The sequence below is a fragment of the Nicotiana tomentosiformis genome, chromosome 12, assembly GCF_000390325.3.
Source record: "Nicotiana tomentosiformis chromosome 12, ASM39032v3, whole genome shotgun sequence".
Lineage (NCBI taxonomy): Eukaryota > Viridiplantae > Streptophyta > Magnoliopsida > Solanales > Solanaceae > Nicotiana > Nicotiana tomentosiformis.
This window is the reverse complement of record NC_090823.1, coordinates 5,991,633-6,006,137: the sequence shown is the minus strand read 5'-3', so window position 1 is coordinate 6,006,137 and position 14,505 is coordinate 5,991,633. Positions and strand designations below refer to the sequence as shown.

Below are 14,505 nucleotides of genomic sequence, written 5' to 3'. Positions count from 1 at the left end.
CTCGCTTTTGCAAGGTGGCACATGCGCCCATAATTCTGCAGGTGCGATTCCAACAGCTGCCGCCATTTTCCAACAGTTTCCTTCAAGTACAAATTGCTCTGTAAATCTTCCGAAATCCACCTTAGGCCTTCGAGACCTTAACCAAATATACCAACATGTCCCAAAATACAATACGAACTTAGTCAAGGCTTCAAACCACGTCAAAACAACGCCGAAATTACGAATCGCACATCAAATCGAATTATGAGTTTTTCAAATCTTCCAACTTCTATATTTTGCGCTGAAACGTATCAAATCAATCCGGAATGACTTCAAATTTTGTACACAAGACATAAATGAAGTATTGGAGTTGTTCCAATTTTCGGAATTGAAATTCGACCTCGTAATAAAAAATTTAACCTTCGGTCGAACTTTTTGAAAATCTTCTATTTTCCTACTTTCGCCAAAATGCGTCGAATTGTCCTATGGACTTCCAAATCCAAATCCGGACATACGCATAAGTCCGAAATCACCATACAATGCTATTGACATCATTAAAATTCCATTCCAGGGTCGTTTGCTCAGAAGTCAACTCTCCGGTCAATGCTTTTCATTTAAGCTTATAAATAAGAATTGTTCTTTTAATTTATTTCCAAATATTCCGAAAATCAAACTCGACAACACCCGCGGGTCATAAAACATATTATGAAGCTTCTCGAGACCTTAAGTCACTGAACGGGGGGTTGATTCATAAAATGACAAGTCGGGTCGTTATAGGACCGCATTCATAACATAATCTCTTTAATCAGATCCTTTCATATTTACTCACTATATTCTTCCATTGATAACTAATCTATCTGTATATTTATACTATTATAAAAAAAATAAAGCTCCAAACACAAAACATTAATACTCATTGTTTTAATATATATATTCTCACTGTATTTAACTTAAATCTACAAATAATCAATTAAAATGACAAGTACACTACAGTTCAGGTTGTTGGGACACATCTATCCAGACAATCATATACTATGGTACCTACTTTAATATGTAGTCGGTGGTCTTCACTTCGGTCGCAATTTTCTTATACTCGTTAATACGTGTTCACTATATACAAGTAGTGTTATTTTTGTGAAGGACAAGATTTTAACTAAAGAGAAAAACGTAATTATTTAGCCAATTATTGAACAATTCAATAAGAGAAAGAAACCATAAATATTACTCCATTCAATAAAGTATCATATCCTTTCTTTTAAACAAAAACATCATGAAAAGCGCAGGTGCCTCCAAAGAGGCACCATAGCATCACCAAAACGCCTACAGCTATTCGGACAATGATTTAATGCTCTTGAAATAGATTTTGCTGGCCGCCTTGAAATTTAAGCGGTAGCAAGGCAATGAAAAGAGCTATTATTGTTGCAGCAAATGTGAGGATCAGCCATTGATCTGATGAACTTTCAATTGACTTACTTGCACTTACAAGAAGAATATTGTGAAGAAGAGTCGCTTGATTCGATGATATATATATATATAGGGGAAAAGCGCGTTACAGGACGGGCGACCATATGCAGTGCCCCCTGGACAATAATCATTGCAGAATCTTACATCATTGCAGTGCCCCCTGCATATGGTCGTGCATCCTGTAACACGCTTATTTTTCTATATATATCATCGAATCAAGCGACTCTTCTTCACAATTTTCTTCTTTAATCTTCACACAATATTCTTCTTGTACGTGCAAGTAAGTCAATTGAAAGCTCATCAAATCAATCGTGGATCCGCTGATCCTCACATTTTCTGCAACGATAATAGCTCTTTTCATTGCCTTGCTACCGCTTATATTTCAAGGCGGCCAGCAAAATCTATTTCAAGAGCATTACATCATCATCCGAATAATTGTAGGCACTTTGGTGATGCTATGGTGCCTCTTTGGAATCAAAGTGAAATGTCCTAGGGTATATCAAGCATATGCGCGTTATCTTCCATTTGATCTGGAATTTTGCGCCTTTCTTTCAATTGTAAGCACTGGCTCGCTGTTGTTGCCGGAGTCTCTTATGCCTCTTGTGTTTTTCCTCTACCTGATTCCTTCTGTGAAGATCCTCTATTGGGTTTTCAACAGGTTGGAAGATGCATTTGAGGACATGAGATTTTGGGCAGAAAGGGTAGATCCAGTTCTGTGATACCTGGGAAGAAAGAAAAAAGCATTTCGTCGACTAGGCTTGGATCCATTACTTCCTTTATACAAGAGCTAGCTAATTTACTGTCCTCCCTTTTTTTATTACAATTTATATTTTTTAGACATATATAAGAGATTGAAAGTAGAGGCACATGCGCTTCTCCTGAGTTTTTATGATGTTTTTGTTTAAAAGAAAGGATATGATGCTTGATTGAATGGAGTAATATCTATGATTTCTTTCTCTTATTGAATTGTTCAATAATTGGCTAAATAATTACGTTTTTCTCTTTAGTTAAAATCGCGTCCTTCACAAAAAATAACATTACTTGTATATAGTGAACAAGTATTAATGAGTATAAGAAAATTGCGGCCAAAGTGGAGACCACAGACTACATATTAAAGTAGGTACCATAGTATATGATTGTCTGGATAGATGTGTCCCAACAACATGGACTGTAGTGTACTTGTCATTTTAGTTGATTATTTGTAGATTTAAGTTAAATACAGTGAGAATATATTAAAACAATGAGTATTAATGTTGTGTTTGGAGCTTTATTTTTTTATAACAGTATAAATAGACAGATAGATTAGTTATCAATGGAAGAATATAATGAGTAAATATGAAATGATATGATTAAAAAGATTATGTTATGAATGTGACCTTATAACGACCTGACATGTCGTTTTATGAATTAATATCACGTTCAGTGACTTAAGGTCTAGAACAGCTTTGTAATATGTTTTATGACCCGCAGGTGTGGTCAAGTTTGATTTTCGAAAAATTCGAAAATAAATTAAAAGAACAGTTCTTATTTATAAGCTTAAATGGAAAGCGTTGACTGGAGAGTTTGATTTTTGAGCAAACGACCCCGGAATGGAATTTAGATGATGTCAATAGCTTCGTATGGTGATTTCGAGCTTAGGCGTATCTCCGGATTTGGATTTTCAAATCCGTAGGACAATTCAACGCATTTTGGCGAAAGTTGAAAAATAGAAGATTTTCGGAAAGTTCAACCGAATGTTGAATTTTTTATTACGAGGTAGGATTTCGATTCCGGAAATGGGAACAACTCCATTACGTCATTTATGACCTGTGTACAAAATTTGAAGTCATTCCGTATTGATTTGATACATTTCGACGCAAAATATAAAAGTTGGAAGATTTGAAAACTCATAATTCGATTTGATGCGCGATTCGTAATTTCGGTGTTGATTGACGTGGTTTGAAGCCTTGACTAAGTTCATATTATATTTTGGGACATGTTGGTATATTTGGTTAAGGACCCAAGGGCCTCAGGTGGATTTCGGAAGGTTAACAAAGCAATTTGGACTTGAAGGAAACTGCTGGAAAATGGCAGCAGCTGTTGGAAACGCACCTGCGGAATTATGGGCGCAAGTGCAACCTCGCAGAAGCGAGGATTTTGTTGCAAAAACGACTGGAGGGGGAGTTGAGAAGGGCCACAGAAGCGGCAACTTGTGCGCAGAAACGCAAGGCCAACCGCAAAAGCTAGTGTATGCGTAGAAATGACGGAGTCTTGAGGATGCAGGGTCATGTTTGTGTGCCTAATGTGGATGGACTTCGTGAGTTGATTCTTGAGGAGGCCCATAGTTCTCGGTATTCCATTCATCCGGGCACCGGCAAGATGTATCAGGACTTGCGGCAGCATTATTGGTGGAGGATGATGAGGAATGATAATTGCTTATCTAGCTTGCTGTCTAAATTGCCAGCAAGTAAAGTATAAGCATCAGAGACCTGGTGATTTGCTTCAGAAGATGGAGATTCTTAAGTGGAAGTAGGAGCGTATCACGATGGATTTTGTTGTTGGACTCCCACGGACTCAGGAAGTTCGATGCAGTTTGGGTCATTGTGGACAGGCTGACCAAGTCGGCTCATTTCATTCCGGTGGCAGTAACCTATTCTTCAGAGCGATTAGCTAAGATCTACTTCCGTGAGGTCATTTGTCTTCACAGTGTGCCCGTGTCTATCATTTCTGATCGAGGTACGCAGTTCACCTAGCACTTCTGGAGGGAATGACAGCGTAAGTTAGGCACGCGGGTTGAGTTAATCACAGTGTTTCATCCTCAGACAGACGGATAGTCCGAGCGCACTATTTAGATATTGGAGGATATGTTATGCGCATGTGTTATAGACTTCGGAGGATCGTGGGATCAGCTCTCCCCCCTTACAGAGTTCGCATACAACAACAGCTACCAGTCGAGCAATTAGATGGCTCCCTATGAGGCATTATACGGTAGGCGGTGTCGATCGCTAGTTGGGTGGATCGAGCCGGATGAGGCTCGATTGTTGGGTACAGATCTAGTACAGGATGCCTTGGATAAGGTCAAGATTATTCAGGATCGACTTCGCACAACGCAGTCCAAGCAGAAGAATTATGCAGACCGTAGAGTTCGTGATGATGCATTCATGGTCGGGAAGAGAGTGTTGCTCTGGGTATCACCCTTGAAGGGTGTAATGAGGTTTGAAAAGAAGGGCAATTTGAGCCCTAGGTATATCGGTCCCTTTGAGATTTAGGAGAGAGTGGGAGAGGTGGCTTACAGGCTTGTGTTGCCATCAGGGTTATCAGCAATTCATCCGGTATTCCATGTGTCCATGCTCCGGAAGTATCACGGCGATCTGTTCCATGTGTTAGATTTCAGCTCTGTCAAGTTGGAGAAGGATTTGACTTACGAAGATGAGCCGGTGGCTATTCTAGCCTAGCAGGTTCGTCAGTTGAGGTCGAAGAGTTATCATTCGGTTCGAGTGCAGTTGAGAGGTCAGTCCGTCGAGGCATCTACTTAGGAGTCCGAGTCGGACATGCGGAGTAAATATCCCCACATTTTCACCAGTTCAAGTATTTTTCTATGTCCGTTCGAGGACGAACGGTTGTTTTAGAGGTGGAGAATGTGATGACCTGATAGGTCATCTTATGTTTTGAAATCGAATTCTGTGATACAAAGCCTTAAATATCTTATTTCAGCCTTCCTCGATTTGCGTACCCGGGCGTCTTTCTGGAAAGCATTTATGTTAAAAACTGAGAAAAATATGAAATTTTACCTTAAAATATACTTGAGTTGACTTCGATCAACATTTTGAGCAAACGGACCCAAATTCATGTTTTGACTATCCCAATGGGTCTGTATCATGATTTGGGACTTGGACGTATGTCCGAAATCTAATTCGGAAGTCTCTAGCCCGAATTATCGCATTTTATAGAAATTTAAAAGTTTAAGACTTAATGAACTTGAAATGTTTGATCGATGTTTGACTTTTGGATACCGGGTCCGTATTTTGGTTTCAGAGCCCGGTATAGGTCCAATAGTACATTTATGACTTGTCTGTCAAATTTGGTGAGAAACAAAGTTGGTTTGACGTGATTCAAACATCTAGTTGTGAATGCGATCGATTGGTCGCATTTGCGATAAGTCAGTATTCGCATTTGCGAACTTTTCATAGCAAATGCGATGATTGCAGAGGTTTGAGTCTTCGCAAATGTGATGGATTTCTCGCATTTGCGGGGTTCGCAAATACAAATGCGACATCTGCAACTGATCAAAACTTAACTTAGACGGCATTTTTGGTTCATTCTTCAAATTTTCAAAACCTAGAACCCTAGAGGCGATTTTTCCAAGACTCTTTCTCCCCCAAATCATCGGTAAGTGATTCTAACGTATTTCCTTTCAATCTTTCATTACATTTCACAAGTTTTTAACCTAAAATCTAGTGTTTTCATGGTGGAATTGGGAGTTTTGGGTAGAAATTAAGGATTTGGTAAATTGGGGATTTAGACCTCAAATTGAGGTCGAATTACAAAGCAGATTAAATAACCGGGCTCGGGATAGAATGGGTAATCAACTTCAGGATTGGACCAAGCAAGCATGGGGGTTGACTTTGGTTGACCTTTTCAAAAATGGCCTAAATTGAATTCTTTGCAATCATGGGGTAGTTCATAAGGCTTAATTTAAATCGTTTGGTTGATAATTTGCTAGATTCTATTGGTTCTGAGGCTTGTTTGAGAGTCAAAGCTGTGATTGAGCAGTGAGTGGTCTTTGAAGCGAGGTAAGTGTTGTGTCTAACCTTGACTTGAGGGAATTAGGAACCCTCAAACTATGTGCTACGTGAACTTGATGTGAGCGGCGTATATGTGAAGTGACAAGTGCTTATGCACCGCCGAATTATCTGTTTTCCCTGTTTCCCCGTTCTTCTTAGATTATCTCTTTCCCTGTCTTAGTTTTTATATGCTCAAAATGCGTTCTCATGCCTAATTGCAACATGTTAGTCATTGTTTCCCCCTGTCCACGATATTAGTTCTTTCCATAATTTTCATGATTTCCTACTATTTGCTCAAGTTGGTTTATTTGTACCTTCTAGTTGTAAATTCTGGATTGGTCTCGCTGCGTAGTATTACTTATGCGGATTATCATGTTGTACAAGGTGTCCTATCTATTTCAGTTTGGTGTTTAGGAATTGTAAACGATTTTCTGTGATTTGAAATGTGAGTTTTACTGTGCATATTGAGTACTTGATATTGATATGGTAGCATTGGGTTGCACGCCGCAACAGGTGAAATAAGGGTGGTATGTTAAGGTGGAATAAGGGTAAATCTATATTGTACGATGGGAACGGGTTGCACACCGCAACAGGTGTAATAAGAGTGGATTATTTTGGTGGAATAAGGGTGAACTATGATTATGATATTGTGATATGGTGGGATCGGGTAGCGCGCCATAACACTTATATATATTCATTGTTATTCATGTTGTTATGAGGAAATAAGGGAGGACAATGTGACGTATGCTGGGATCGGGTTGCGCGCCGCAACAACCTGTGTGTTTATATTTCCTTTGGGATATGATAGTCTTACGGTATTTCCCTTTTGCACTTAAGGATTGGTATATTCTGAACGTCGTTGACTTATTCCTGAAGTTGTAGCTATCGTTTTCGATTGACTGATCTACTTCGCTCTGCATTTCCTTTTCTGTCTATATTATTTATATTGCGTACACGTTGTAGTGTGAGTGATCCGCCTTAGCCTCGTCACCACTTCGTCGGGGTTAGGTTCGACACTTATAGACTATATGAGATCGATTGTACTCATACTACACTCTGCACTTCTTGTGCAGATATTGGTGTCGGCCCGAGCTGATCATGAGGTTAGCAGCTGGACTCATTCGACAAGAGACCCAAGGTAGATTTGTCGGCATCCGCAAACCCTGGAGTCCCTTTCTAGTCACTTTACTTAACTGTTTCTTTTCTTGCAAAATAGTGTATTTCCTTTCAGACTCTGTTTGTAGTAAATCGTAATAGCTCGTGAGTTGTGACTCCATATCCTAAATATAGCAGATATTATGGCATTCATAGTATTCCGCACTCGTTTTATTTCGTTTTAGCGTATTTGACTTTATTTACTGAAATGTATAAAACTTGGCTTAATGATTCTCTAATGTTGGCTTGCCTAGCAAGTGAAATGTTAGGCGTCATCACGATCCCGAATGTGAAAATTTCGGGTCGTGACAAGTTGGTATCAGAGCACTAGGTTGTCTAGGTCTCACAATTCATGAGCAGGCTTAATAAAATCTGGAGGATCGGTACGGAGACGTCTGTACTTTTCTTCCAAAGGCTATGAAGTTTAGGAACAAATTTCACTTATATTCTTCTCTATCGTGTGATTTTGTTCTATCAATGCTAATTGAACTCTTCTACTCTTATTCTCTAGCAGATAGCGAGAACACATACCGCATCTTCAGGTCAGCAGCAACCAGAGCCCCTAGTGGCAACTCCTACGAGGGGTAAGGGTCGAGACCGAGGCTGTGCCAGAGGCAGGGGCAGGGCTCAACCCAGATCCCGAGCAGCAGCCCTAGTAGTGGAGCCTCAGGTAGAGTTTGATGAGGAGGTTCTAGCCCAGACTGTTCCATTCGAGCCAGCTCAGCTTCCGGAGGGGTTCATTGCCACCCCAGTGCTTCAGGACGCTTTGATCCGTTTGGTGGGCCTTATGGAGAGGATGGCCCAGACTTGTGCATTTCCCATAGCACCAGCCGTCTCTCAAGCTGGAGGAGGAGCACAGACTCTTGCTACCCACACTCCGGAGCAGATGGCTCCCCGGTATCAGACTCCAGCAGCTCATCCAGTCGGAGTAGTTGAGAGCTTGATTTTAAAAATGAATTAACTTAGAAAAACAACCTGAGATCCCAAAATACTTTCTTCATTGTAAAGAACCGATTAATACTTAGAGAAAACTTTCCAAATTATGACTTGGTACTGCCCCAAAATGTTAAAGTGTTATAAAGATTCATTATCCTTAGACTACTGACACGTGAGAAACCATTAGGTTATTGGCCCTAAGAATATATATCATAGAGCAAAGACTCAGTGTTGTGAAGTGCGTGAAGAGAGGAAAAGCGACAACCCCCATTTTGCTTAAATAAATAAATAAATAAATACTGCATAGACAACACATGTAATTGTAAACAAATGTTCAATACTTCAATGTAAAAACTAAAGAGTAGCATCAATTAAAGCACAAAATGAGTATCATATTCTTCTACAAGATTGTCAAATTCTTGTATTCCACTATCATTATTATATTGCTCGTCATCTTCTTCAAATTCTTCTTCTTCATCAACTAGGGACAAAGTAGCGGCCCCTTTTCCCTTCCTCTGTGAACTTGAAGTTAAGGTACTCCCCCTCAAACCATAAATCCTCTCCCCAATTCCACGCGCCTCCGCAATATCACCTCAAGTGAAATCAGAAGTTTCCTCAAATACTTCTTCATCCGCATGATCTTTCGGAACTCCAGTTAGCCATTCATTAGCATCATCGATATTGTCCAAACTAATTGGATCAGTTACATTACGAGCATTGTAACGACGCATCAATGTTCTATTGTACTTAATAAAGACTAGATCATTGAGACGCTTCAAGGTTAGTTTGTTCCTCTTTTTGGTATGAATCTACAAATAATAAGTAATTAGTAAGATTAGGACAATTGAGATATAATTTAATTATCTCAATTTACTAAATCTTTCTTCTTAGTTCTTACATGTTCAAACACGCTCCAATTCCTTTCACATCCGGATGAGCAACATGTTAGACTTAGAACCTTGATGGCAAACTTTTGTAAATCTGGAGTGGAATTGCCATATTGCTTCCACCATTCAACTGTAGAAATAGAACAAATATTCAAAACATAATATTGATAAAGAAATAACTTATTACCTATAAAGCAACATATAAGCACTCGCTCACCTGGTGACTTCATCTTTCTTTGTCTAATCGCCATGTTATTCCAAAAAGTTGCTTAGCATTCCTATAAGTACTAAATTGCTCTGTTATTTTATCTTGTACAGATTCTTCAGGTATCAACTTCTCAATACATTCAATGTATCCCTTCCACAAATCTTCATCTCCTAGAATCCTCTCTTCATTGTCATAAAACAATTCATGTTCAAAACAAGTCCAGCTGCATGCAAAGGGCGATGAAGCTGACCATCCCACCTTTTATCTATGATCTCAAAGACTCTTTTGTGTTTTCTTTGATCACTAAAAGAGGCTTGAATAGCCTCCTTTGCTCTATCCATTGCTTCGTAAAGGTAGCACATTGGTGGCCTTTTCTCCCCATCCACCAAACGAAGCGCTTTAACTAAAAGACCATCAATGTTCAATGCATGAACCACATTATTCCAAAATGAAGGAAAATGTATAATATCTGCAGATTCTCTCCCTCGAGCTTCCCTTCCATAGGTATTGTTAGTGTACTCATCTGAAACAAACAACTTCTTCAAATTGCTTTTTTGCTCATACATCCTATGCAAAGTCAAGAAAGCAATAGCAAATCTTGTCTTTGCAAGTTTCACCAAGCTTCTTTGTTTAGTGAATCTCTTCATCATATTCAATAACAAAGGCCTTTGAACAATATAGGAATACACTCTAATTGCCTAATTAAAAACTGAACTGAAGGGTCTTTCCTTGAAAATATCACTGAAGATCAAATTTAGTACAATGTGTTGCACACGGAGTCCAATAAATATATGGGTACCCAACAGACATCAAATCACCTGCTTTAACATTTTCACTGGCGTTGTCCGTGACAACTTAAACAACATTTTATGCTCCAATAATCTATTGTACTCTTGAACAAGGAGTACATTTTGGTTGAATCAGTCGAAGAGTTGCTTGCATAAACAGACTCAAGAAACATGCTTCCCTTAGGAGAATTCAACAAGATATTGATGATTATTTTTTCATTTTTTGTCGTCCACTTATCCATCATAATGGAATAACCAAACTAGTTCCATTCTACTTTGTGCTCCTCCACGATTTTGTTCACCTTTTCCACCTCTTTTTTTAGATAAGGACATCTAACTTCATGATAAGTTGGAGGTTTCATTCATTGACCATATTGGCCTACGCCTCGATAAAAGCAGAAAAAATGTCAATATAATTAACACAATTAAAAGGAAGACATGCATTATACATCCACCGCGCAAATATTATAACTACATGATCCCTCAAAATTGCTTTGGCATCAATTTGAAGATTACCACTTTTTCCTTCCTTATGTCCAAATTTTTGCGGGAAGTAACAATCCATAGGACCTTTGGTTTAGCCAGTAGATCCACGACTAAAAGACATTGTTTGCATCTTTTCCCGTTTTTGTGATTTTGATGAAAGCGAGGAAGCATCATCACCTTCTTCTATTTCATCATCGTCATCATCAAGATTATACAATTCTTATTCATGAATCATTTAAGTCTTTAACTCTCTTTTTTTGAAGGAATGTTTTCAATTCTTCCTTCACATGCGATGGAAGTTTAGGACAAGATGTGACATTTGGATCACCACCGATTAGATGCGCTTTTTGACGATATATTCCCCTATTTGAAATCTTATCACAAAAAAAAAAATCTAATTGTCATCTTGTTGGTCCCGCTAACTCTTACAGAGTAAGTCCAAGCTGGGTCTTTCCTATCTTCTTTTGATGCAATTAAAAGAATAACTACATAACACATAAGAAGGCAATAAGAACTAAGAATAAAGGATATAAAAATTAGAGAAATTCTATGTTAAAAACTGGGAAGTATTTTCTAAAAAATAACCTAAGGTAAAAAAAAAAAAAATCGCTAGCATTTCTTTATTTTTTGAACATTTAAACAGTGAAAGAAAAAGAAAAAGAAGACTTGAACTTGAAGTTGAAGAAGAAGAAGAACCCTAGTTGATGCTTTCAAATGCTTTCAAAATTCAGAAGTCGAAGTCGGGTCCCGCTAACTCTTACAGAGTAAGTCCAAGCCGGGTCTTTCCTATATTCTTTTGGTGCAATTAAAAGAACAACTACATAACACATAAGAAAGGCAATAAGAACTAAGAATAAAGGATATAAAAATTAGAGGAATTCTATGTTAAAAACTGGGAAGTATTTTTTGAGAAAGAACCGAAGATAAAAAAAAAATCGCTAGCATTTCATTATTTTTTGAACATTTAAACAGTGAAAGAAAAAGAAAAAGAAAACTTGAACTTGAAGTTGAAGAAGAAGAAGAACCCTAGTTGATTATTTCAAATGCTTTCAAAATTCAGAAATCGATGAAGAAGAAGTCGACCAATGTCTCTGCTTTAAAATCATAGTCGATGCTGTTCGATTAATGAAAGACCAGTGTTTAATCACAAAATTTTGTTTTTAATGCTTCTCTCGCTTCGCTTCGCTTTCCCGCTTCTCGATTTTTAGTGGAAAGTGGTCGCTTTTCTACACCTGAGTCACTTCACCGTGCTGAAGCGTGCTCCTCGCTTAAAGCGAGGAAGCGGGCTCTTTTTAAACAATGCAAAGACTCTAAATGGCTAATTACAGTTCAATCATTAGGTGACAATTCTACGTTCAAGAGTAAACACATATAACTGAAATATAAGTTAGTCGCAATAGCAGGTAAGTAAAATAAGTGAAACAAAGTGAAATAATCTGAAGCCATGTCCAAGCTCCACAGAAGATTTTATCATCTGCATTTTTTTTTATGTCTAAACACGGTAAAAGCTGGAAAAGGGACTCGGGGATGTGCAGCCTCCACGTGGTGTTACGGCGTCGTTGAGTCTCAAAGTGAAACTCTTCGGCTCCGCTGTTGTTGGGCAGTGAACGGGGGTCGTCGATCTCGGATCTACTCTTTCATCACAGGCAGATTCGAATCAAAATCGAGCGAACTAGAATCTCTCTGTTATGATTAAAGTCAACAGAGACAGAGAAGTTTTTAAAGAGAGACAACAACGGCTAATGAGTTGTGTTTGATTCTAGGCAGTGTTTGAGAGTGAAGCTCTTCTGTTGTTCAAGTTAAGTAAACGAGACAAAGGCTTCTCATAGCTGGTAAGATTTGAGAGGTAGAGTGGCGACTGAACAGCTTTCAGCAGTGGCAAATTCGTGTAAACCGTTAAAGTGAAGTAGGCGACTGAAAAACCTTGAAGCTCAAAATGGTGGCTACCACCAAAAACATCCAAACTTAGGATTCTCCCAACAGTAAATTTGGGAGAGATTTTTAGAATTAGCCGTTTGAGAGTCCAGACAGACCTTCAATAACGGTCAAAAATCTTTTGAGATAATAGATAATAGATGAAGAAAAATTCATTACAAAAGGAAAAGATTTTAAATCTCAAAAAAAAAGAACGACAAGATATCTAACCTCTCGTGACTTATCATGCTGCAAATGTTGATGAAGTGATTCAGGAGACTTTCACAAAAAATGGGGGAGCATTTCTCTGGTTAAGGTTGAGGAAAGTCGCAACTTTTACCAAAATAGGGATGAAGCCAAAATTGCTTTCTGCTACTACACACAGAGGAGCAGAAGGAGAGATCAGTTAGGGTAACGTCGTTGTTTGGTTAAGGATTCTAGAGGATTCTATGGTGTGGGCTAGGCGAATTGGGCTTTCAAGTTGGGTTAAATGAGTTGACAAATTTGGACTTCTCTAGTAAATGGGCTTAACCGAAATGGGCTAGTTCTTTTAAGATTTTGGTTCATTTTCCTTTCTTCCTTGTATATTTCTTTGAGCTTCTATTTAGATTTAAAATAATTTTATTAGCCACATTATATAATACTACATAATATTATTAGTTAAACTATTTAATGTTACTTAAAATAATTATGGTAACTAGAATTTAAATTTAGAAAATAACTTACACTAATTGTTAAGTAAAACATCATCACAAGTGTAAATATTTATAAGATGTTTAATTAAAAAAATATTACTAATTAATTATATAAAGAGAAAATTGTGTTTTTGGAAATAATAATAGATATAACTATAATAGTTTTAATAATAATAACAAATAGGCATAGTTTGTATTAAAAATATAGTAGAATAACTATCTTATATTATTAGTGATATAGGAAGTTTAAAGATATAATTTGGAAAAAAGGAGGGACAAAATTGGATATCAATATCATTTTCTTTTGAAATTATGGAAATGGGATTATGGAACAAGCCACAATTTCAATCCAGTAGCATATTTCGTCTCTCTCAACCATCAGAGGAAAAGATTTTTGCTCGGATTCTCCTCTCAATCAGCCATCCGAAAATGATTCGATCAAATTAAATTCCTTAAGATTGTTAGTAATCTATGTACAAAACCAGAAAATTTTGTAAAGTAAAAGAGAAACAAGAATGCATAGGAAGAACAAAATTAAATTTGATCCCACTGAATTCACAGTGTGTCCTTAAGGGATTTAATCCTCTCATTTTTGCTCAAGATTATGGGTTAAATCCTCACAGGATAGAACAGAATATTTATCATGTGATAGGTGCACTATAAATCACAGAACTTCAGCGAACTCAACAAACGGAGCAAATCACACTTGACACTAAATTTTATTTGAAAAATAATGCAACAATATAGAAACGAGGGGGGAAGTTTTTAGATTTTCTATGTATAAAAAATGAGGTCAAACCTCTAAATTTATAGACAATAAAAAAATAAAACGAAGAGATAGCAATTCAAGAGATAGACTCTTTCATTCACGCCCCTAAATAAAAACTCAACAAATATCAATTCTCCTTATTAAGCCACGCACTCACCGAACCACAAACGAGTAGAAGACTGTAATATCCTTGTAAAGGTAAAGCATGCAGTGACTTTACATGGGGATAAAATAATAACATATTTGCTGATTGACTCCAATATGTGAATTCAAACAATAAGCATTATTATTTTAACGCTAAAATATGAACTCACAAACCACTAGCAAATGACAAGGGAAACATCAATATGTGGGCTTAGCAGCTAAATTGACAAATTCCCTTTAGAATTTAGATTAGTATTCTATTTTATTTTATTTTTAATAAAAAAAATTATGGGCATCACTTATATACTTCAAGCCTA

At 37.5% G+C, this 14,505-nt stretch overlaps 1 protein-coding gene across 3 annotated transcripts; it reads right to left on the bottom strand.

The window, feature by feature from the left end:
• Positions 1-8,617: 8,617 nt before the first annotated feature.
• Positions 8,618-13,128, bottom strand: LOC104091040 (uncharacterized). 3 transcript variants are annotated; one of them, XR_001968197.3, is made up of 4 exons: positions 12,812-13,128; positions 9,402-10,559; positions 9,196-9,314; positions 8,618-9,106 (listed from the first exon to the last, which is right to left on the bottom strand). XR_001968197.3 is itself a non-coding variant. In XM_018769019.3 (4 exons), exons 2-4 carry the CDS (start codon positions 9,433-9,435, stop codon positions 8,891-8,893), a joined length of 369 nt encoding a protein of 122 aa, XP_018624535.1. In that variant the 5' UTR covers positions 9,436-11,151; positions 12,812-13,096; the 3' UTR covers positions 8,618-8,890. The 3 variants fall into 3 exon arrangements, 2 of the variants coding, with proteins under 2 accessions (XP_018624535.1, XP_009594596.1); XM_018769019.3 differs by having other exon boundaries at positions 9,402-11,151; positions 12,812-13,096; XM_009596301.4 differs by having other exon boundaries at positions 9,402-9,915; positions 12,812-13,096.
• Between the last annotated feature and the right edge of the window lie 1,377 nt (positions 13,129-14,505).

Excerpts from the sequence above, each read along its gene's own strand:
- LOC104091040 (XM_018769019.3), bottom strand. The coding sequence starts at position 9,435 with ATGGCGATTAGACAAAGAAAGATGAAGTCACCAG. Across the intron at positions 9,315-9,401 it reads AAGAAAGATGAAGTCACCAG|TTGAATGGTGGAAGCAATAT; the intron begins GTGAGCGAGTGC and ends CTATTTCTACAG. Across the intron at positions 9,107-9,195 it reads ATTGGAGCGTGTTTGAACAT|ATTCATACCAAAAAGAGGAA; the intron begins GTAAGAACTAAG and ends TATTATTTGTAG.